A 27,485-nucleotide genomic window follows, 5' to 3' on the forward strand; every position below is an offset into this window, starting at 1 on the left:
CAATTATTAGGATACTTACCACATAGTATTAAGATATACACAACCATGTATTAAGATACCCAACTATGTATTAGGATAAGCACAACTGTTTATTAAGATGCAACTATATGAAGATAAAAACATCTATGTATTATAGGATACATACTGGTTTATTTGGATACCCACATCTATGTATTAGGATACTTACTGGTTTATTAGCATACACGCAACTGTGTATAAAGATAAACACATCTATGTATTAGGAGAGACACAATGGTGTATTAGGATACACACAACTGTGAATTATGATACATTCTATACTCCATAGATGAACAAAATCACACAACATTAATGAACATTAAAAAAAAATAATAACTGATTTTGTCTAAACTTTTATTCACATTGATATTTTGTAAAGATAATATACGCACTGATGACTATTTGGATGGATGGTTGTGAATGTTTTAACTAGAGTTATGCTTTAGCTGGCAGTTTTTCATGGTATGTCTAACCAATGAGAAGAATATGTGGGTGTTTTCACTGATATACTACTGATTACTGTTTTCACTCACATACTACTGATTACTGTTTTCAATGATATACTACTGATTACTGTTTTCACTCACATACTACTGATTACTGTTTTCAATGATATACCCGTACTTCTCCAGTGAAATAATGGTTAAAGTGTCCACCTTGGATGTTGGAAGTCATGAGTTCAAATACCAGCTGAATCATACCAAAGACTTATAAAAATGGTACTAACAGCTGCCTCGCTTGGTGCACAACATTAAGAGGTTAGTGTTAAGTGTAGGTTGGCCTGGAGTCAGGGTAGTGTGACTGGGTAGGTCATCATGCTACATGTCTGTGCATGATGCCCCAGTGCTAGACATTACTATAAACTGTCACACTGCAGACACAGTAGCAATATGACTGAAAAATTGTTAAAGTGATGTTAAAAATCCAAAACACATACATACATACACTAATATACTACTGATTACTGTTTTCATTGTTGTACTGATACTTATTATTGTTTTCAGTGATATACAATTGATTGTTGTTTTCAGTGATATACTACTCACTACTGTTTCCAGTGATATATTACTGGTTATTGTTTTCACTGATAATCTGATTATGGTTTTCAGGAAAATACTATTGATTATTATTTTCACTGATATACTACTTATTACTGTTTTCAGTGATATACTGATTACTGTTTTCAGTGATATAATGATTACTGTTTTCAGTGATATACTGATTACTGTTTTCAGTGATATACTGATTACTGTTTTCAGTGATATAATGATTATTGTTTTCAGTGATATACTGATTACTGTTTTCAGTGAGATAATGATTTGTTTTCAGTGATATACTGATTACTGTTTAAGTGATATACTGATTACTGTTTTAAGTGATAAACTATTGATTACTATTTTCAGTGATACATTAGTGATTACTGTTTTCAGTGATACACTAGTGATTACTGTTTTCAGTGATACACTACTGATTACTGCTGTCAGTGATACACTACTGATTACTGTTTTCACTGATTTACTACTGATTACTGTTTTTACTTATATATTATTAATTACTGCTTTCATTGAAATTCTGCTAATTACTGTTTTGGGTATAATATATTTTTCACATCCTTCATTGTCATCAATTATTAATGTTGTCTGTAGCTTAATCATCCCTTGTGTTGTTTTCTTCTCTTTTGTTGGTCTGAATGGCACTTTCAATTCATCAACTACGTCATGCTCAGGAATTGATAGTTAAGTGCCCTTCTCAAGGACACACCACAGCAGCTGACCGAGTCATATCAAAGACTTACAAAAATGGTACTAACAGCTGCCTCACTTGGCGCGCAGCATTAAGAGGTGAGTGTTAGGACTGGTCGGCCTCGTGTCAGGATAATGTGACTGGGTGGAACATTATGATACGTGTCTGCTGCATGATGCCCCAGTATTAGACATCACTATAAACTGCCACACTGCAGACATCGTACCGATATGACTGAAATATTGTTAAAAGCTACGTTAAAAATCCTAATCACACTCACACACACACACACATACCTGGGTAATAAATAAAACCATTAACTTGTATTACACACCTAGATAATAAATAAAACCATTAACTTGTATTACACACCTAGATAATAAATAAAACCATTAACTTGTATTACACACCTGGGTAATAAATAAAACCATAAACTTATATTACACATCTGGATAATAAATAAAACCATTAACTTGTATTACACACCTGGGTAATAAATAAAACCATTAACTTGTATTACACACCTGGGTAATAAATAAAAAACCATTAACTTGCATTACACACCTGGGTAATAAATAAAACCATTAACTTGTATTACACACCTAGATAATAAATAAAACCATACACTTGTATTACACACCGAGATAATACATAAAACCATTAACTTGTATTACACATCACACTAATAAATAAAACCATAAACCTGTATTACACACCGAGATAATAAATAAAACCATTAACTTGTATTACACATCACACTAATAAATAAAACCATAAACTTGTATTACACACCGAGATAATAAATAAAACCATTAACTTGTATTACACATCACACTAATAAAACCATTAACTTGTATTACACATCACACTAATAAATAAAACCATTAACTTGTATTACACATCACATTAATAAATAAAACCATAAACCTGTATTACACACCGAGATAATAAATAAAACCATTAACTTGTATTACACATTACACTAATAAATAAAACCATTAACTTGTATTACACACCGAGATAATAAATAAAACCATTAACTTGTATTACACATCACACTAATAAATAAAACCATAAACTTGTATTACACACCGAGATAATAAATAAAACCATTAACTTGTATTACACATCACACTAATAAATAAAACCATTAACTTGTATTACACACCGAGATAATAAATAAAACCATTAACTTGTATTACACATCACACTAATAAATAAAACCATTAATTTGTATTACACATCACACACATAAATAAAACCATAAACCTGTATTACACATCACATTAATAAATAAAACATTAAACTTGTATTACATACATGGGAAAAAAATAAAACCATTAAACCTGGTGAGTAAATAAAATAATTGACCTGTATTATACATTTGGGGAATAAATTACATTAAGCTTGTGTTACACACTAGAGGAATAAATACAACCATTAAAATTGTATTGCACACAGGGGAATAAATACAACCATTAAAATGGTAATAAACACCAGAGGAATAAATACAACCATTAAAATTATATCACACACCAAGGGAATAAATACAACCATTAAAATTATATTACACAACAAGGTAATAAATACAACCAATAAAATTATATTACACACTAGAAGAATAAATACAACCATTAAAATTATATCACACACCAAGGGAATAAATACAACCATTAAAATTGTATTACACACCGAAGGGAATAAATACAACCATTAAAATTGTATTACACACCAGAAGAATAAATATAACCATTAAGCTTGTATTAGACATCAGGGAAATAAATCAAATAATTGACTTGTATTACCCACCAGAGAAATAAATACAACCATTAAACTTGTATTATATATCAGAGGAAGAAATAAAGCCATTAAACTTCTATTAAATACCAGGGCAATACAACCATTAAACTTGCACTACACACCTGGGAATACATAAAACCAATAAACTTTTATTACATACCTGGTAATAAATAAACCATTGAACTTGTAGTACACACAAGGGGAATAAATAATGCCATTAAATTTGTGTTACATATCAGAGGGATAAAAAAAAACTAATTTTGTATTACATGGGGAGGGGTGTTGTTAAAACAAAACACCATTAAACATTAATTACATACCAGGAAGATTTTTAAAAGACACCAAAATGATGGAATCATAAATATTCCACACCTCACAGAATGCATGCTAAGAGACAATGACTTGTTAAAGATTTTATGTCTTTGTCAATGTGGATAAAGAAGAATGCAAAGTGGGCTTCCTGAGAAGTGTTTCAGAAATGAAACTGTAAATGAAGGATAGATGGTGACCAAACAGATAAAAACATTACAAATATTGAAATTGAAGGTCAGCAGATAGCACAAAGCACAGCTATATTGTTTGTCTAATATGTGTTCCATATCACATTTACACCAGTCTAATATGTGTTCAATATCACATCTGCACCACTGTCTAATATGTATTCCATATCACATCTACACCACTAATACATGTTCCACATCACATCTACACCATTGTCTAATATGTATTCCATATCACATCTACACCACTAAAACATGTTCCACATCACATCTACACCACTGTCTAATGTGTTCCATATCACATCTATACCACTGTCTAATATGTATTCCATATCACATCTACACCACTAATACATGTTCCACATCACATCTACACCATTGTCTAATGTGTTCCATATCACATCTACACCACTGTCTATTATGTGTGCTGTATCACATCTACAACACTAGCCTAATATATGTGGCATATCACGTCTACACCACTAATAGGTGTTCCACATCATATCTACACCACTGTCCAATACATGTACCATATCACATCTACACCACTGTCTAATGTGTACCATATCACATCTACACCATTAGTCTAATATGTGTCATATCACATCCACACCATCAGTCTAATATGTGTGCCATATCACATCCACAACATCAGTCCAATGTGTGCCATATCTTATCTACACCATTAATCTAAAATGTGTGCCTTATCACATCCACACCATCAGTCCAATATGTGTGCCATATCACATCCACAACATCAGTCCAATGTGTGCCATATCTTATCTACACCATTAATCTAAAATGTGTGCCTTATCACATCCACACCATCAGTCCAATATGTGTCGTATCACATCCACACCATCAGTATAATATGTGTGTCATATCACATCTACACCATCAGTCCAATATGTGTGCCGTATCACATCCACACCATCAGTCTAATATGTGTGCCATATAACATCCACACCATCAGTCAAATGTGTGTGCCATATCACATCCACACCATCAGTCTAATATTTGTGCCATATCACATCCACACCATCAGTCTAATATGTGTGCCATATCACATCCACACCATCAGTCCAATATGTGTGGCATATCACATCCACACCATCAGTCTAATATGTGTGCCATATAACATCCACACCATCAGTCTAATATGTGTGCCATATCACATCCACACCATCAGTCTAATATGTGTGCCATATCACATCCACACCATCAGTCCAATATGTGTGGCATATCACATCTACACCATCAGTCTAATATGTGTGCCATATCACATCTACACCATCAGTCTAATATGTGTGCCATATCACATCAACACCATTAGTCCAATATGTGTGCCATATCACATCCACACCATTAGTCCAATATGTGTGGCATATCACATCTACACCATCAGTCTAATATGTGTGCCATATCACATCAACACCATCAGTCTAATATGTGTGGCATATCACATCCACACCATTAGTCCAATATGTGTGGCATATCACATCCACACCATCAGTCCAATATGTATGCCATATCACATCAACACCATTAGTCTAATATGTGTGATAAACTTAAATTTTATAGTGTTAGCTGAATTGATTTTGGAATTCCCCCTACCCAATGAAAAGTAGACAATTGATGGATAAATGGGCAGATGGACAATAAAAATAAAAGTATTAAAACAGAAGAATTGTGGCTAGTGAAAGGCACATCAGAACTAATAGTTCATTTGTGTACTAAACAGATATATCTTGAATGGTTTTGGGCTTATGCTCCAGAAATTAGTCTCAATGACGGAACGTTGGATGAAAAGACAAATGGATGAAAATGTTAACAATATTTAAAGTAAAGAATTGTGAATAGTACATCTCGACTACTAGTCTAAAATGTGTACCAATTTCAGAGATATATCATAAATTGTTTTGGAGTCTTGCCATGGAAACAAAAGAGTGGATAACAGATGGATAGATGGAAACCCCAACCCAAATATTCAAGACAAAGAAAGCTGAATAGCAAACAAGAGTCCCATTAAGTGTCTACTGTCTGAAAAGAATTTCCTGGAATTCAAGATAAGACCATTTCTTCTTTTAAATGTGAGTGTTGAAACCATCTCTGATATTCTTGAGTGTGAAGATTTTATGTTATTGTGGCAGCAATTCTGGATGTAAGATGACCCCATTTAATTTAGGACAAACTAGATACCATTCAGAGACTAGGTGAAAACACCATGCCAATATATCCATTAATTCAAGAGAAATTGTGAGAAGAGTTTCAATATGTTCACTGTCACATCTATACCACACATCTTCATGGTACAATGTTCAGCAAGGACCAACTAGATATCATGTCTTTTGGTGAAAACCCTGTCAATATGACCACAAACTGAGCAGGAGTAGCAATAGGAAAATTTTAAGATTTCATATTGGGTGCTGGATCAACATCATTTTCATTTGGAACTGTCTAGACACCATAATTTTTTTTGGTGAAAACCCCGTGTTCATTTCCATTCCATCAAAGAGAATTAGTGATAAATTTTGAAGACGGCTGCTGTGCTGGCCATATTGGATATCAGATCAGCATGGTTTCTTTTAAAATCAATCCGACAGCATAAAATGCCTACCATGCTGATAGGGCTTTCCATTCATGACGAGTAGCATTAACATAATGGCTGCTGTGGTGGCCATATTGGATGTCATATCAGCACCATTTTCATTTAGGACCCAACTAGATGTCATAAGAGGTCTTTAAGACAAACCCCAATGTCGATATGACCATCCATTCAAGATTATGAAAATGGCCAGACGGAGCTAAATTGGATGTCTCAAGGGCAACATACTTTGTTTAGGACCAGCTAGACATGGTATAAAGATTTCGGATGAAAACCCTAGGCCAATATGACTTTGTCCAGAAGAAGCGATAACAACATTTTCAAGATAATATTAGAATTTAGATCAGTACCATTTTCATTTAGGACTAACTAAACATCATAAAAAGTCTTGGAGTGAAATATAAACTTTTAAATTAAATTATGTTCCTCCAGTAATACTCACCTGATCACATTACATTATTATAACTTTCTTGGTTACCATCAAATCCAGCCTTCCCAGAAAAACGGAAAAACTTCTTTCAGTCGATATATTTGATAGACATCAAGAGGAAAAAAGTCTTGCAAGTTAACTCACCATTCTACTCCAAAGGTGACCACTATTATACCCAGTTTAAGCCAGTTTTTTTATCTGAGTGACACCTAAAAAGGATGACCACATCGCAGAGAAGGGTGGAAAGGATTATTTGTAACGTGATCAGGTAAGTAATATAGAAGAAGCATAATTTACTAAAACATCTGCTTTCTCCATCAAATATATTACCTAATAACATTACATTAGGAGAACAGGTAAGATGAGGAGGAAATGCTGAGCATCCGACCTTTATCTGTGTCACACAGGAGGTACCTGACTGCTCTACTAATGGATAAAATTGTCCTTATGCTATATCATCACATTTTATTTACCTGCAATGGATATCACTGTGAGATTCTGCACTTGATTATGGTCTCACTTTAAAAAAAAAATTCTAAGCACTTTCAATTGCCTCCACTGTGAGACCATGTCCTGCAGAAAGAAGCTGAAAGAAATGGTCCAGGCATGCCATCCAACTGATTCCACTATGTTTCGAATAGAGATGTTAAATCTAAATGCCACATGGAAACTGCATATATTTCACGAGATGAGATTTTCATGAGGAGTTACTATTCCTGAGAGAGTCAGTGTAACACAGATTTTATAACTCCACTCAACCAAACAGCTAGCACTAGTTGTGTTGCGCCTTGCTCTCCAGACTCAAGGGGCAGAAAAGGCCTGTATGGCCATTACAAACATTCCATGTATGCTTCCGATAATATATGAGAATGTGTACACGATCTTGTAGGCTCACCTCTCTCGATGTATCGATTGGTGTATGAATTGTTACCTGCCAATTGCCTACTGACAGCATACTGTTTTTCACAATGAAACCAGGTACTGTCATTAAGACAACTGATTTGTCTGGAGAGAAATGCATTTAGTTCCATTAATTGGAGATGGCATGTAGCTCACTGACTCTGCATCCTGAGGAAAGCATTATCTAAAAGTAAGTCTTATATGATAGGTGATTGATGGATGTGGATGACAGGGGCTTAAACTTGGATGAGTTAAGTTATGTCAGCACCCAGGAAGATTCCATTTTGGGAAGAATGTGAGTTTGGTTTGGATAAATTGAAATTGGACAGCAAATGGGACAAGTCCTTGCTGTGCCCAATATCATCTCATCCATAATGGTGGATCATGTCCGAGATCATGGACCAGTAGCGCTTTATGGTGATGGGGGTTAACTTCTTGTCTTCAAAGAGAAAGAAAAAGAAGTTGGCCTACTGAGGAAAGGAGGAAGAGAGTGGTGTGACCTCTGTTACGTAATATCAGAAATTAAAAACATACCATTTCCCTTTGTTTCCCTTCAGAATGGAAAGCCTTAAAGCTGTTGTGATTCTCTCCACAACTTAAGTTCCGAAATCCTTTTCATGACAGCATCCTTGGCAAGAGCCAGGCAAGAAGGAGGAGTTTCTTTGATGGAACAGTGGCAATCTGGGCTGCTTGAGCAGGCTGGGGTCACTACAACTTTCTCGGGCACATCTATTGCCAGGGAGATCAGATCGTTGATCATGGATTTGTTCCAATATAGAGGGGCCATCAGAACTATCTGGCAGCTCATGTTCCTTACTTTCTGACCTATGTTTGGGACTGATGGAGGGAAGGCACAGACCTGCATTCCCTCCTATCTGACTTACATTGACATCCCATGCTCTGGGTCAAGAAGAGGGAAGATGGTGGGCTATTTGCTGCTCCATCACACTGCAAGATGTTCTATCACTGGTATACCCCATAAGGCACTAACTTGACTGAATGTGGAAGAAAGGAGAGACCCCTCTGTGTGCAGTAGTTGTCCTCTCCTTGACAATCAGTCAGCTAAAAGGTTGAGCCTCCCTGGTATGTGGTTGATCTCAATATCCATCTGGTATTGGCAATATCATACATGATGCAAAGGTCTGGTGACTTCATTTCCAGAAGGCTGATGTGAAGAGCCATCTCCTGAACTATCCACAAGCATTATACCCATGACCTGAAGGCATTGAGAATGGCTTTCATTTCCAGAAGGCTGATGTGAAGAGCCATCTCCTAACTATCCGCAAGCATTCTACCCATGACTTGAAGGCATTGAGAATGTCTTTCATATCCAGAAGGCTGATGTGAAGAGCCATCTCCTAAACTATCCACAGGCAGGCATTGAGAATGGATTTCATTTCCAGAAGGCTGATGTGAAGAGCCATCTCCTGAACTATCCAGAGGCATTCTACCGATGTCTTGAAGGCATTGAGAATGGCTTCAATTTCCAGAAGGCTGATGTGAAGAGCCATCTCCTGAACTATCCACAGGCGTTCTACCCATGTCTTGAAGGCATTGAGAATGGATTTCATATCCAGAAGGCTGATGTGTAGAGCCATCTCTTGAACCATCCACAGGCATTCTACCCATGTCTTGAAGGCACTGAGAATGGCTTTCATTTCCAGAAGGTTGACGTGAAAAGCCATCTCCTGAACTATGTACATGTGTTCTACCCATGTCCTGAAGGCATTGAGAATGGATTTCATTTCCAGAAGGCTGATGTGAAGAGCCATCTTCTGAACTATCCACTTGCCTCTGACTTCATGAAGTCAGCTAGTAAGTGTGGTTCCCAACACAACAGACTGGCATGTGTATACAATCTAGACTGGCATCTGTACGAAATCTATATTTTCCATTTTGAGTTTTTGATGGATATTCCAGCTATAAGCCACTTCCTGTCTATACACAGAAGAAAGAAGTTTTTGATGTGGGTCAAGATCAAAATGTACTAGCTGGCCCATGACAAGGTTGCCACTGGGCTTGAAGAGCCATTTGATCACTTATGAAGGTGGCCAAGGGGTAATCTGCTGCTACATAGAATAGACAGAGGAAGTGAAGAAACTCCCTCAAAGAGATACCCTTTCTGACACATGAATGACATTTTTTTATGCATTTGGAGAGAATGAGAGGTGTGAAAAACTTCACACAGAGATTGCCAAAATGCTGGGATGAGATAAGGTCCGACTTCTTGATGTTTATTATCACTGAGGACTGCCAATGAAGCTTGTTCAAATTTTGGGCAAAAACCAAACTTCCCAATGTTTTTAATGTGCCTTGCTTTCACTATGGATGAGGTCATCCTGAATGAATAGATTATACAAATTAAAGTTTCCAAGGCCCAACGATAAAAGAAAGAGCACAGAGTTGATATACTTTGCCCTGATTTGTGAAGCAAATATATATGTATGATATTGCATGGACTGGAATGTGAAAATACTGAAAGGTCTAGGCAGATCATATAGTTATCATGTCACACTAAAAGATTAATGGACAGACTTTACCATCTCCATTTTGAATTTCAGGGATAAAATAAATTGCTTCAGCCTGCTGAGGCTGATCACATGTCTAACTTAGCAGTTGAATTTCATCACCAGAAAAGAAGCCTAGAGCATGTGGCTTTCACATAATCTCCACCATCCATTAGACAAGTAAAAGATGTCCCTGGCAGTTTCCATCATAAAGGGCGACAGTGAAGGTGGAGAAGGACTGATAAAAGTGATTCTGAGGCCCACTGACATGACTTGGATCACCCAATCATTGTGTGGTAAAAGGCTAATCCAAGTCTGACAAAGAGCATTGCACCCATGGGTGGGTCTCTAGTGGACTGGGAAAAAGTAAGTCACAGATGGCTGGAGGGACCCTTGGAGGAGAAACATTTTCTATCTCCCTGCCCTACCTGACAGTGAGAAGAGGAGTGTATGACTAATTATAATTCGCTTGGTCATGGTGATTTTGTCTTCTTAGGGAATTTACTATATTCTCTGGAACGGTCCCTGAGCATGACATTTGGATATGGAAAGTGGAGTTGACAGATGCAGTGGCAACTTTTGTGCTGTCAGTTTTCTGATCACCTTAATTTGTCCCCTGAACAGAAAGAGAGAGCTAAAAACACGGTGTGAAAAGTCGCCACATGTTATGATTTTAGAGTAGAGTGCAGGACTGCATATCTTTTATGTTCATGTTACAGGAGGCCATCGGTGCATTAGCCATGGTGTAGTGAGAAAAACCTCGGTGATACAGCTCACTGAATCTCAGGCATTTTACATTACTGAGGTTGCAATTTTGCTTCTGAGAGATGCCTGGTGACTTCTGCAACATTCAACAACTGATGACTGAGGCAGTGTTCTAGTTGTCATCGTCATCTACACCTACAGAGGCTTTGACCTTTAGGTAGTGATGACAGGAGATGGAGGCCATTCAGACTGAGGCAAGATATGACAGATTTATTCTACTGCTTTTTGGGTGGATCTAAAGGTTTAATCCCAATGGGATCCCAAAAAATTTCTTCCTGTTCCATCATCAACAATTGCAATAAAAAGCCTTGTTGAGATAGCAGCGCATTACCACCTCCTGTTTAGAATCATCTTTCATTCGAATTGAGTGATTCTGACATGGGAGATAAACTAAGAAATTTATATTGTAGGAATTTTTCAACCCTTGTTCTATGTCTGTGGGGCATAAGTCTGTGTATTCTTCTCTGTCCATAGAACACTCACTTTACTGGAGTGTGATAAAGGGTACTGGGTGCAGAGGAGGCACATTTTGTGAATATCATCCATGACTGAATTGCTTGCATTCGGTGCACTATGTTGTAATCTCTGTAATGAAAAAGAGTATAATAACACAAGAAAATGCAACAAATACACATTTAATAGTAACACAAGTGCATGCAACAAATACACATTTAATAATAACACAAGTGCATGCAATAAATACACATTTGATAATAACACAAGTGCATGCAACAAATACACATTTAATAATAACACAGGTGCATGCAACAAATACACATTTAATAGTAACACAAGTGCATGCAACAAATACACATTTAATAGTAACACAAGTGCATGCAACAAATACACATTTAATAGTAACACAAGTGCATGCAATAAATACACATTTGATAATAACACAAGTGCATGCAACAAATACACATTTAATCTAAAATAAATGGCAACTGCACATTCAAAATGAGTTATGTTTGGTGTGGCTATGAAATTCCACTGGTGAAAATGAATGTGGCTGTTCAAAGTCAAATGTGACAGGAATAAAAAAATTTATCAATAAATTCACTGGATGTTTTCAAACGTGTTGTATGCACCATATAAAACAACATTTTGACTTTGTACTATTGAAAACAATGTATGAATGAGTAAATAGAAGTTATAGTAGCTTATAGAAGTTAGCTGAATGTCTGGACGACATCTTAGCACATGGTGGTGGAGGTAAAAACTGACATAGAGAGGGGAGTTAACCTGTAATAGTTGCTTCCATTTGTCTATATAATACATAGACAATTTTCTTTCTTCAGGAGGGCTGGATTCTGCACTAGCAAAGAAAGTTATCCTAATGTAACGTGATCAGGTAATGTACTTGATGGAGAAATATGGGTCTGCAACACTGACTTTGAAGTTGGTTGATTGATCATGTATCAATAATGATAATAAAACTTTTGGCAAGTCTGGATGTATACAAAGAATTTTTGGCAACTATTTAAATTTTGAACAATGGATGAATCCTTTAATGTGCAATAAAAAAAAAGGATTCAACAAAGAGATACACAAACATGCACATATTAAAAAGACTCACCCAAACTTTCGGATCAACTTGGCATAAATCTCCTTTGCTTTAAAGCGAAAGTGATGCCTACAGTCTTCCTTCATGCTGACTATGCTGGCAACCTTTAATAAGACAAAAATGTTGGAATCCATATCTCTTGATCTCATTCAGAATACATACCTTAAGGAGATATCAAATATGTTGGAATCCATATCTCTTGATCTCATTTAGAATACATAACATAATGAGACATCAAATATGTTGGAATCCATATATCTTGATCTCATTTAGAATACATAACATAAGAAGACATCAATTATGTTGGAATCCATATCTCTTGATCTCATTTAGAATACATAGCAAAATGAAACATCAAATATTTTGTTTGTTTTTGTTGGGTTTAACGCCATTTTTCAGCACACGACAGGCTATACATGGCGGCCAGTATTAATGGTGGACGAAGAACCTGGGAAAACCCTGGAAAGAACCACCGACCCATGAGAAGATACTGGCAAGCTTTCTCACATACCCACATAGGCTGAGATGGCAGTGATCTGTAACTGAGAGCGCTTTAGACCACTCAGCCACTCGGGGCCCCCAAATATGTTTGAATCCATATCTCTTGATCTCAATTAGAATACATAACCTAATGAGACATCAGATATGATGGAATCCATATCTCTAAATCTCATTTAGAATATATAACATAATGCGACATCAAATATGTTGGAATCCATATATCTTGATCTCATTTGGAATACATAACATAAGGAGACATCAATTATGTTGGAATCCATATCTCTTGATCTCATTTAGAATACATAACCTAATAATTCCATGCTAAGATTTTACAATAAAAAAACAACTTTATTCTGAAGATAAATTTCAATTCAAATTAAGCAAATGATTTAGTTAAAGAGTTTAAATCATTGTAAAACTGTTCTGCAGAACTGACCAATCAAATATTCTAAGTCTTGACCTGAACTGACCAATCAAATATTCTAAGTCTTGACCTGAACTGACCAATCAAATGTTCTAAGTCTTGACATGAACTATAATTTTAGATCAGGAGTAAATATGTTGCACCTGTATACCAATAATCTTTGTTAGTCAGTGTCAATAATATATACAATTAGTGTTAAACATGAGGTGCAACAAAAAATCAGATAATGAAGTACTCTGCGATCAGATAATGAAGTACTATGAGATCAGATAATGAAGTACTCTATGATTATTTGATAGAAACAAGAAACAATTTTCTGACATCAAACTGTCTCCCTTAATTCATGAAATTTTGTTATCCGTGAAAGTGTTTTGATATATGATATATTAGCTGGTGCAGGAATCGGCTAAACTTGAAAATTTCTATTCTAAATATGTTATACAAACCAGCTGCTGTAGATGACTGGACAGAACTGTCTCTGGATAGGCCGACAAAAGAACTTTAAGGAATGCTAGAGCTGATTTCACAACCTCTCTTGGTTTAGCATTCAGCAGTAAACATACACTGTCCACAATACTAGCCAGCAGTGAACTGGATATCTCATCTGAAAAAGTGGAAAAAAATGAGAACATTTATTTAATTCTTGTTCCCTGCCATCTAAGGAAAGATATCTTGATTTCACAACAAAAAAAAACAGATTATGACCTCTAAAACAGAGCTGTATAGTTACTTAGCAGACTTAGAAGGTAACCAAGTTTCACTGCCCTATCTCAAAGGGCACTGGATGAAAATGCAGAAAAACAAATGCTTGAAGCAACAATAAATAATTAAAAACATAATGATTTTATCAAGCATATGGCTGTTTTATCTGAAAATTTTATGAGGTGACATATGTGACATTAAATGTACAAAAAATGAAACTGAGTTTACAGGTAGCAATTAATGGTATTTCAAATGAGGATTTTTTCCCCAAAGATACTATTATTCAAGTCTATTTGGTATATAGACTAGAAAGACAGCTTTTCTTCCACTTCAGGAGGAAACAGAAGTTAATTTCCAAATTTTAATATGGTCAGGTAATGTAATCAATGCAAAAAGTTGTTTACATGTTTTTCTATTTCTAGTAATGATGGTTATACCTGATGACAGACTGACATCATTTGTAGTAATGATGGTTATACCTGATGACAGACTGCCATCATTTGAAGTAATGATGGTTATACCTGATGACAGGCTGCCATCATCTGAAGTAATGATGGTTATACCCGATGACAGACTGCCATCATATTAAGTAATGATGGTTATACCAGCTGGCACACTGCCATCAATTGAAGTAATGATGGTTATACCTGATGACAGACTGCCATCATTTGTAGTAATGATGGTTATAAATGATGGTTATATCTAATGACATACTTCTATCATCTGAAGTAATGATGGTTATACCTGATGACAGATTGCCATCATTTGTAGTAATTATGGTTATACCTGATGACAGACTGCCATCATCTGAAGTAATGATGGTTATACCTGATGACAGATGGCTATAAATGATGGTTATATCTGATGACATACTGCCATCATCTGAAGTAATGATGGTTATACCTGATGACAGATTGCCATCATTTGTAGTAATGATGGTTATACATGATGACAGACTGCCATCATCTGAAGTAATGATGGTTATACCTGATGACAGATTGGCATCATTTGTAGTAATGATGGTTATAAATAATGGTTATATCTGATGACAGACTGCCATCATTTGAAGAAATGATGGTTATACCTGATGACAGACTGCCATCATTTGTAGTAATGATGTTTATACCTGATGACAGACTGCCATCATTTTAAGTAATGATGGTTATACCTGATGACAGGCTGCCATCATCTGAAGTAATGATGATTATAGCTGATGACAGACTGCCATCATTTGAATCAATGATGGTTATACCTGATGACAGGCTGCCATCATCTGAAGTAATGATGGTTATAGCTGATGACAGATTGCCATCATTTGAACCAATGATGGTTATACCTGATGACAGACTGACATCATTTGAAGTAATGTTGGCTATAGCTGATGACAGATTGGCATCATCTGAAGCAATGATGGTTATACCTGATGAGAGATTGGCATCATTTGAAGCAATGATGGTTATACCTGATGACAGAATGGCATAATTTGAAGTAATGATGGTTATACCTGATGACAAACTGGCATCATCTGAAAACATTTAATGGCTTTTATGCCAAGATTTCTACTTTATTTTTGAAATTCTGTTGTGCATTTTCTCTGAACAGGTCTCATTAACGATTTTCAATTTATAGTAATGGTGGTCATATTGATTGGTAGATCAGCTTCATCTATATTTGAAGGAAAAAAAAAGCCAGGATGCATTCCACAAAATTTGGCTACATATGGTTTAGTGGTTTTGAAGTTATCAATTAAAGGTGGGGTTTTTTGTGTTTTTTTAATACTTTTATGGCAGATTGGTCAAAACTATACAAACATAATAAGTACTCATGCCATGATGCTTTCTGTCAAATTTAACAAAAGATTCTGAGAAGAAATCAATTTAAAGGCCTTTCTACTTTTAGTAACAGCAGCCATATCTTATGACAGGACTACATCTTCTGTACAAACTTGAAAGGTATTCATCCTAGGATGCTTTCTGCTTAAAATTTGGTTAAATTCTATTCAGTTTTTGCAGAGAAGTTGTTTAAAGGCTGATCTATTTTTAATAATGATGGCCATATTTAATGGTGGATGTGCATCATTTGTACACACTTAAAGGGCCTTATGTCCAGATGTTGTCTGCCAAATCTGGTTCACATGTGTCCAGCAGCCCTTGATAAGAAACTGTATACAGAAATTCTTAACACATGACAAAGAGCCATACCATTACCTTACTTGGTCTTACAGCCAGGTGAGCAAAACAAAACAGTCAGATAAAGGACAGCCTGATGAACAAATTGTACTGTAATTACCTTTAAAACACTGTCGTAATTATCTCCAAATGTGACTGTAAATACCTTTAAAATATTATTGTAATTACCTTTTAATCATTATTGTAATTACCTTTAAAACTTGACTGTAATTACCTTTAAAAACATTATTGTAATTACCTTTACAACTTGACTGTAATTACCTTTAAAACATTATTGTAATTACCTTTAAACTGGTAAAGAACTCTGGTAAGGGCTAACAGTGTAGCACTGATCATCTGTGGGGATCCAGCAAACCCTGCCATCACCAACATGAAGTACTCTTCCAGACTCTCTGAAATACATTCAGAATAAAAGTCGTATGTCACACTTCAGAGTTTCACTTTTCATACTGCAACAAGAGTACTGTGAGTGAGACATTATGCCCCTGTACCATGTTTACTAGTTGGGACAAGTAGTGCATGGATGACTTGTGAGATTAATGACCAACTGATCTCAATGACCTGAACTATTACACTGCTTTATTTTCATCAATGGGCCTAAAAGCATACTCCATACACAAGCAAGCGCCAGAATGCTTTCTAATTACAACCTGATCAATAATCTTGGGTGTTTTTATAAAAAGTTTTGTTCTACATATGATGTCAGATCAATGTCATATATACAAAATATGAATGTTCTTCATGCCATGGTGCCAAGTTTGATTAAAACTGACCTAGTGGTTTTACAAATTGGACAGAATTGTTGACTGACAGCATTTGCCATTTTCAGCCAAGTGAGCAAAAAATTATTCTTAATTGAGAGTTTGACCAGCAAAACCCCCAACCAGACTATACTAAAATGTCAATGTGTCACATCAAGAGTAAATAGCTGTAGATAATTATCTACAAATTGATGCCTACTTCATTGTTTATTAAATTCTCAACAGTTCTCTAAATTACCTGAGGCATAGCTTCTAAACATTTCTAAATTGCCTTTTGTTATCCTATTGCTACAATGTACCTATCACCTGACAGGGAATGTTCACATTACTATTTATTTGATTTCAACCTATCATCTGACAGGGAATGTTCACATTACTATTTATTTGATGTTCAACCCATCATCTGACAGGGAATGTTCACATTACTATTTATCTGATGTTCAACCCATCATCTGACAGGGAATGTTCACATTACTATTTATCTGATGTTCAACCCATCATCTGACAGGGAATGTTCACATTACTATTTATTTGATGTTCAACCCATCATCTGACAGGGAATGTTCACATTGCTATTTATTTGATGTTCAACCCATCATCTGACAGGGAATGTTCCCATTGCTATTTATTTGATGTTCAACCCATCATCTGACAGGGAATGTTCGCATTGCTATTTATTTGATGTTCAACCCATCATCTGACAGGGAATGTTCGCATTGCTATTTATTTGATGTTCAACCCATCATCTGACAGGGAATGTTCACATTACTATTTATTTGATGTTCAACCCATCATCTGACAGGGAATGTTCACATTACTATTTATTTGATGTTCAACCCATCATCTGACAGGGAATGTTGACATTACTATTTATTTGATGTTCAACCCATCATCTGACAGGGAATGTTGACATTACTATTTATTTGATGTTCAACCCATCATCTGACAGGGAATGTTCACATTACTATTTATTTGATGTTCAACCCATCATCTGACAGGGAATGTTCACATTACTATTTATTTGATGTTCAACCCATCATCTGACAGGGAATGTTCACATTACTATTTATTTGATGTTCAACCCATCATCTCACAGGGAATGTTCACATTACTATTTATTTGATGTTCAACCCATCATCTCACAGGGAATGTTCACATTACTATTTATTTGATGTTCAACCTATCATCTGACAGGGAATGTTCACATTACTATTTATTTGATGTTCAACCTATCATCTGACAGGGAATGTTCACATTACTATTTATTTGATGTTCAACCTATCATCTGACAGGGAATGTTCACATTACTATTTATTTGATGTTCAACCTATCATCTGACAGGGAATGTTCACATTACTATTTATTTGATTTCAACCTATCATCTGATGGGGAATGTTCACATTACTATTTATTTGATGTTCAACCCATCATCTGATGGGGAATGTTCACATTATTGTTTATTTGATTTTCAACCCACCATCTGATGGGGAATGTTCACATTACTGTTTATTTGATGTTCAACCCATCATCTGACAGGGAATATCACATTACTGTTTATTTGATCTTCAACCCATCACCTGACAGGGAATGTTCACATTAATGCTTATTTACTGTGCAACTGATCATCTGACATGGAATGTTCACATTACTGTTTATTTGATGTTCAACCCATCATATGATGGGGAATGTTCACATTACTATATATCTGATGTTCAACCTATAATCTGACAGGGAATGTTCACATTACTATTTATTTGATTTCAACCTATCATATGACAGGGAATGTTCACATTACTATTTATTTGATGTTCAACCCATCATCTAACAGGGAATGTTCACATTACTGTTTAATTAACGTTCAACAGATCATCTGACAGGGAATGTTCACTTTATTGTTTATTTGATTTTCAACCAAACATCTGATGGAATGTTCACATTACTATTTATTTGATGGTTGACCCATCATCTAACAGGGAATGTTCACATTACTATTTATTTGATGTTCAACCCATCATCTGACAGGGAATATTCAAATTACTATTTATTTGATTTTCAACCACCCCTCTGACAGGGAATGTTCACTTTACTATTTATCTGATGTTCAACCAACCATCTGATGGAATGTTCACAGTACTATTTATTCCCTGTTCAATCTATTATTTGAATTTTTGTAATGTTGCTGTTAAGTGCCACATAAAATGTCACTTAAACATGATTCAGTCTGATATACATAACATGTCACTTAAACATGATTCAGTCTGATACACATAACATGTCACTTAAACATGATTCAGTCTGATACACATAACGTCACTTAAACATGATTCAGTCTGATACACATAACATGTCACTTAAACACAATTCAGTCTGATACACATAACATGTCACTTAAACATGATTCAGTCTGATACACATAACATGTCACTTAAACATGATTCAGTCTGATACACATGTCGCTTAAACATGATTCAGTCTGATACACATAACATGTCACTTAAACATGATTCAGTCTGATACACATAACGTCACTTAAACATGATTCAGTCTGATACACATAGCATGTCACTTAAACAAGATTCAGTCTGATACACAGTTATAACAAGACAAACTGAATACGAAATTCTCAGTTGATTCTATTTTGACAGTACAACTTATTAGAACAGGGTCAGAAAAAAGAAGGATACTGTACATAATTATTTCCCATTATCTTTCATTTTTCATACATAAATTTGTCTGAAATCAACTTCACAAGTCTTATCCCCATTCAGCCCCTCCTGTGACATTAACCTCTTGCCTTGTGTTCTAAATAGTTTTAGACTGGGTACATCAGTCATTAGCTTTTATAAGAAAATGTTAATTATGACTTTACTAGTGCAAACATTGCTGTCACATGTGAGGTCACAATAAAACAATCAATAACATTCTTAAATCTTAAAAAAAGAAACAATATCCAATAAATCTACAGTAACAGAATAACCAACCTTTAGGTGTTTTATCCACTGACCATCTCATGACAGTATTTCCCATCTCTACCAGTAATGTGTATGCTGAAGCCCGGGCTCGCTCAGCAACCTCTTTTGTACACAGTATGGCCTGAAATAAAGTTAGCAGCCAACCAATGAATGAAAACAATTACTACTCAATCCATATAGTCTACAACACAGCCAGCCTACTCACAGCCTATACCACAAAATCATCAACACAGACAACCGATATGCAACCACTCCATAAAGCCTACAACAGTCAGCCTACTCCACAAACCCTACAACAATCAGCCTACTCCACAAAGCCTACAACACAGCCAACCAATATGCATCCACTCCACAAAGCCTACAATAATCAGCCTGCTCCACAAAGCCTACAACAATCAGCCTACTCCACAAAGCCTACAACACAGCCAACCAATATGCATCCACTCTACAAAGCCTACAATAATCAGCCTGCTCCACAAAGCCTACAACAGGCAGCCTACTCCACAAAGCCTACAACACAGCCAACCAATATGCATCCACTCCACAAAGCCTACAATAATCAGCCTGCTCCACAAAGCCTACAACAGTCAGCCTACTCCACAAAGCCTACAACACAGCCAACCGATATGCAACCACTACAACAGTCAGCCTACTCCACAAAGTCTACAACAGTCAGCCTACTCCACATGCAAAATTGTATCCAATCTCTCACAGACATCATATCAGAACAACAGATAATTTTGCATCCAATCTATCAAAGAAATCATAACAATACAACACGTAATTTTGTATCCAATCTCTCACAGACACCATATCAATACAACATATAATTTTGTATCCAATCTCTCACAGACAACAATACAACACAATTTTGTATCCAGTCTCTCACAGACACCATATCAATACACCACATAATTTTGTATCAAATCTCACAGACATCATATCAATATATAATTTGTATCAAATCTCCCAGACACCGTATCAATACAACACATAAATGTGTATCCTATCTCTCAGACACCATATCAATACAACACAAAATTTTGTATCCAATCTCTCACTGACATCATCAATACAACACATAAATTTGTATCCAATCTCTCACAGACACCATATCAATACAACGCAAAATCTTGTATCCAATCTCTCACTCAAAGACACCATATCAATACAACACATAATTTTGTATCCAATCTCTCACATGACATCATATCAATGCAACAGATAATTTTGTATCCAATCTCTCACAGACATCATATTAAAAAAAAAACAATTTTACATCCAATCTCTCAGACATATAAATACAACATATAATTTTGTATCTGATCTCCAAAACATAATTTCACATCTGATCTCTCACATATATCATATCAATACAACAAATAATTTTGGATCCGATCTCTCACATACATCAATATAAAACATAATTTTACAACTAGTTTCTCAAAGATATTAATATATTTCATAATGGAAAGATCACATCATTTCAAGCCATGTAGTAGGCACTGATTTCACTAAAACTGAGTACATTAAAACAATGTGTTAAGCTTTTGCTACTTCTATTTATCTAATGTAAAGTTCAATCCAGGCATAAAATGGGTCACAATATGTAATGTCATGTAAAGTTTAAATCTAGGTGTCAAGCTGAGCCATGACACATTATTTTTATATAATGTAAAATTTAAATCTAGGTGTCAAGCTGAGCCATGATATAAAGTTTAAATCTAGGTGTCAAGCTGAGCCATGACACATTATTTTTATATAATGTAAAGTTTAAATCAAGGTGTCAAGCTGAACCATGACACATTATTTTCATATAATGTAAAGTTTAAATCTAGGTGTCAAGCTGAGCCATGACACATTATTTTTATATAATGTAAAGTTTAAATTTAGGTGTCAAGCTAAGCCATGACACATTATTTTTATATAATGTAAAGTTTAAATCTAGGTGTCAAGCTGAGCCATGACACATTATTTTTATATAATGTAAAGTTTAAATTTAGGTGTCAAGCTAAGCCATGACACGTTATTTTTATATAATGTAAAGTTAAATCTAGGTGTCAAGCTGAGCCATGACACATTATTTTTATATAATGTAAAGTTTAAATTTAGGTGTCAAGCTGAACCATGACACATTATTTTTATATAATGTAAAGTTTAAATCTAGGTGTCAAGCTGAGCCATGACACATTATTTTTATATAATGTAAAGTTTAAATTTAGGTGTCAAGCTAAGCCATGACACATTATTTTTATATAATGTAAAGTTAAATCTAGGTGTCAAGCTGAACCATGACACATTATTTTTATATAATGTAAAGTTTAAATTTAGGTGTCAAGCTGAACCATGACACATTATTTTTATATAATGTAAAGTTTAAATCTAGGTGTCAAGCTGAGCCATGACACATTATTTTTATATAATGTAAAGTTAAATCTAGGTGTCAAGCTGAACCATGACACATTATTTTTGTACAATGTAAAGTTTAAATTTAGGTGTCAAGCTGAACCATGACACATTATTTTTATATAATGTAAAGTTTAAATTTAGATGTCAAGCTGAGCCATGACACATTATTTTTATATAACGTAAAGTTTAAATTTAGGTGTCAAGCTAAGCCATGACACATTATTTTTATATAAAGTTTAAATTTAAGTGTCAAGCTGAGCCATGACACATTATTTTTATATAACGTAAAGTTTAAATTTAAGTGTCAAGCTGAGCCATGACACATTATTTTTATATAATGTAAAGTTTAAATTTAGGTGTCAAGCTGAGCCATGACACATTATTTTTATATAATGTAAAGTTTAAATTTAGATGTCAAGCTGAACCATGACACATTATTTTTATATAATGTAAAGTTTAAATTTAGGTGTCAAGCTGAACCATGACACATTATTTTTATATAATGTAAAGTTTAAATTTAGGTGTCAAGCTGAGCCATGACACATTATTTTTATATAACGTAAAGTTTAAATTTAAGTGTCAAGCTGAGCCATGACACATTATTTTTATATAATGTAAAGTTTAAATTTAGGTGTCAAGCTGAACCATGACACATTATTTTTATATAATGTAAAGTTTAAATTTAAGTGTCAAGCTGAACCATGACACATTATTTTTATATAATGTAAAGTTAAATTTAGGTGTCAAGCTGAGCCATGAAACATTTTTATATAATGTAAAGTTTAAATTTAGGTGTCAAGCTGAGCCATGACACATTATTTTTATATAATGTAAAGTTTAAATTTAGGTGTCAAGCTGAGCCATGACACATTATTTTTATATAATGTAAACTTAAATCTAGTGGGTACATTACATAATTTTTATGACATGACATTATACTGCTAAATAGGTGAATGATCACACATCTATTCTGATTATCTGAAGACAAAAGCTCATGATAGACAAACCTCTGGTATAACTGCAACAAGAAACTTTTGTTCTCTGTTCTCTAGATGCTTAAATATGTTTATCAAGCACCGCAGTCGGGGCTGGAAAATAAAAGATTCATGAATCCAAGTGATTTGTCAAAGAAAAAAAACACAACAGTACCACAAATAGCACATCACACATGCATCTAATGACATTTTCATTATTAATGACTTCAACCTTTGAGCTAAGAGCTAGATTATTTTCCGACAATATGTGGACATGGGTAAAGTTTCAGCAAAATACCTGTAGAGATTAAAAAATGACAGCATAGATAAGGAAACAGGCCACTGACTACCATTACCCTTTGCTGTGATCTTGCCCTTGGGGCAAGGAGCATGACTGAAAATATGAAACACTGTCTAATCATGGTATACAACTGGCTAAAGTTGCTCTAAAATATCTTGTGGTTTAAATGTTATCCTTGTACATGGACAGAGATCATTGATTCATACTACTCTTGCCCTGAACTTGACTTTGACATTAAGACAGACTGTCTAGTCATGTTATATAACATGATGAAGTGTCATTCAAATATCTTCAGTGGTTCTGAAGGTATACTCTGGACAAGATACATTCTTCCTCACTGAGACCACTTTGAGGAAGGGGATGTGGCTATGATATACAACATAATGACTATACATGACATAATTGGTTGAAGTTTCATTAATGTATCTTCAATGGTTCAAAGGTCATGTGGATACATTGGTCATAGTCACAATTCATTCTATTACTGTGACCTTGACCTTGAGGCATGGTGCGTGGCTATGATACCTGATCAACTGCCTTATCACCGTATGTAATTGTGCAGAGTTTCAATGAAATATCTTCAACCGATTAAAAAGTTATTAATGTACAGGGATACATTTTACTTTGCTATGACCTTGACCCTCAGGCAGGGGGGCATAGTTATGGTTCAAAAACAGTATAGTCATCATGAAAGTATCTTCAATCATTACAAAGCAAATAGTAACAGACAGATGGATGGTGAACGAGGCCCTTATAATATATATGCCAGGCTTAAAAAGGAAAGATAAAATTTATGGGATTGCCTGAAGATCAAGTGATATGGTTTAGTTTTGTTGGGTTTAGTACCATTTTTCGGCACATGATAAGCTATACACGGCTACCAGTATATTTTTGTGGCAGAAGAGTCCAGGGAACACCCTGGGATGATTCCAATGACTTGCAGGAAGCTACTGGCAAACTTTCTCATATACACATGCAGGTCCACAGTGACACTGAAAAATGCATTGATGGCATGGGAATTAACTTTTATACAAAGTTATTTCTTTGACAGATATTTTCTCTCCTTTGCAATTATCTTGCTGCCTACAAAAGGAACTGAAAAGACTGGGGCAAGCTTGCATTTAACACTTTTTGATAACATTATATGTCATGCAAGATTATAAAGAAGTCCACAATCCAGGCAACAATACTTCGATTTCAAATTACATGTATCAAATACCAGAGAGATGGGTCACTGTGATCTAATCTTTGCAACAATGAGTAGCAATCCTCAAGATGTGTGCATGATATTTTATCACAGTACATACAAAAAATGTGTCCTGGGTATCCAAGTTGTATACGGCAATCCAAATTCACCTTTGCATATCACTGACATCTCACCTCTGTCTGAGTGTTTTATGTCTTGTACTCAGCCAACATCAGTATATCAGAAAGCTAGTCAGTTGCATCCCATGGGTTAATGGCTCTTCCCGGGGATTTTGTGAGTTCTTTTTTCACCAAATATACTGACCACCATGTACTGCTGAAAAATGGCTCAAACCATAACAACAACAAAAAATACTGAGGAAACAGAATTAAAGGCAAGCTTAGCCCAATAACCTTAATACAACAGGATTAAAGGCAAACCCCAATTACCTAAATATAACAGGAAAATAATTTATTAGCATTATTTAAAACTTACTGCTTTAGATGAGGGACTAGATGCAGCAAGAGAGGATGACATTAACTTTTGTAAAGTTTTTAGGTGACTTTTGACAAAGTCCCGACATTCTTGGGATTTCCCAGCACAAATTTCCTCCAATATCCTGTATGATTTTTTCTGAAGTTTCTTGTCATCACTCTGCAAAAGAAAACAACTATCAGTACAGTATAAAGTAATAAATTCAGTTACCAGTACAGGATAGAGTTGTCAATTCTATAACAGCAATTTTATCTCTTGCATGCAAAGATAAGAATGTAACCAAATTAACAAGCCAATTTCAATTACAAATAAAATTCATTACTGCTCAGTTGAGTTTATCCAAAACTGTGTTACGTGTTTAGGCTCAAATAAACAATAACACAAGAAAGAGTGAAAACAACAAGCTTTGAAAACATAAAATAATTTATTTTACTGGAAAAATTCTGTAAAAATTAACAAAAAATGAACTTAGTTTTAAGAATCAAATCCAAAAATAATCCACAAATAAAATTTTTGAAGTTCTAATAACAAAATGTTTTAATGATTTCAAGTGTGAGTCCTGACAAAGAATCCATGATGGAAAATGATGATGTATGCTGTAATCTGTAGTGTTGACGTCTACAGTTCCTTGTAGAAACAAGTAATATCATTCCGGTTTTGGAAATCCAAATAAATTTTTATAAGAGCTGTCTTTGTTCAGGAATTTCACATGAGCACACATATTTTCCAGGAAAAAAAATAATTAATCCCTTTTAATCTAAGTAATTTGAAATAACTCCAAACAGTACAACATACACCTTCCAGTGTAAAAGAAAAAGCCCAACTACTGAGAATATCTCTCCAAAACAAAGGTTATATCGTATTCTAAAATGCAAAAAGGGGTCACGTGATCATGTTCCAGAACCTCATTGAAATTATTTACTTGTTAAAGATCACATACACCCAGAGTGGCCCTGAGGAAAACCAATCATTTTACTCTAAGAAATAAAATTTTAAAAACTGTTTACATCTTAAACATGTACTTCCATCATGATTTCAACAACAACCAATCATTTAAAAAAAAAAAGAACTTATTTATGAGGCTGCTACTAATTTTGTATAAGCCAACAAATTTTGAATCAAGGTCAGGATCTAGGTCAACACCTGGTGTTTATGAAAATGAACAGTCAAGGTCAAACTATATTCTGGAAAAAGTATCATCTCCAGTGAATAAATTTACATTACAATAGCAAGTAATGAAAAATAAATAAAATTTAAAACTGACAAACAATTTAATTGAAATAAATATATATTAAATCAGATATAATTAAATCAAATATACAGAACAACTGAATCTGAATGATCTGAGTTGATTAAGGAAACAATGCTGAAATTTATTTTTAATTAAGTCTCTATGACATCACAAAAGTAAAACTTGATAAAAAGTTTATGACCTATTACACAGAAAGGAGATCATTGTAATTTTTGTTTTATTTATTTTATTCTGAAAGAAAGAAACAATGACAAAAATACTGTGAATTTCATTAACTCGTCTGAAAAAAAAGAAACAAAATTTCATTTATGACAAACTAGACATCATGATAAGTCTTTAAGTGAAAACCGACATCATGATAAGTCTTTAAGTGAAAACCCCATGCTGATATGATCATTCTTTCAGAAGATGTAGTGATATTGAGATTTTTTAAATGGCCACAGTGTTAACTATAATGGATGTATGAGTGGTATCATTTTCATTTAGA

At 34.7% G+C, this 27,485-nt stretch overlaps 1 protein-coding gene across 1 annotated transcript in view; it reads right to left on the reverse strand.

The window, feature by feature from the left end:
* LOC149794898 (RRP12-like protein) overlaps positions 1 to 27,485 on the reverse strand; it is a 141,065-nt gene that overhangs the window by 34,011 nt on the left and 79,569 nt on the right. Inside the window, exons 21-26 of the mRNA XM_089964536.1 lie at positions 25,747 to 25,905; positions 23,798 to 23,878; positions 20,391 to 20,502; positions 16,933 to 17,040; positions 14,204 to 14,361; positions 12,845 to 12,936 (exon numbers count right to left, since the gene is read on the reverse strand). Of these exons, the coding sequence (XP_089820662.1) occupies positions 12,845 to 12,936; positions 14,204 to 14,361; positions 16,933 to 17,040; positions 20,391 to 20,502; positions 23,798 to 23,878; positions 25,747 to 25,905 (710 nt within the window). The remainder of the gene's footprint in view (positions 1 to 12,844; positions 12,937 to 14,203; positions 14,362 to 16,932; positions 17,041 to 20,390; positions 20,503 to 23,797; positions 23,879 to 25,746; positions 25,906 to 27,485) is intronic.

The sequence above is a fragment of the Sinohyriopsis cumingii genome, chromosome 7, assembly GCF_028554795.1.
Source record: "Sinohyriopsis cumingii isolate HCF-2022 chromosome 7, ASM2855479v2, whole genome shotgun sequence".
Lineage (NCBI taxonomy): Eukaryota > Metazoa > Mollusca > Bivalvia > Unionida > Unionidae > Sinohyriopsis > Sinohyriopsis cumingii.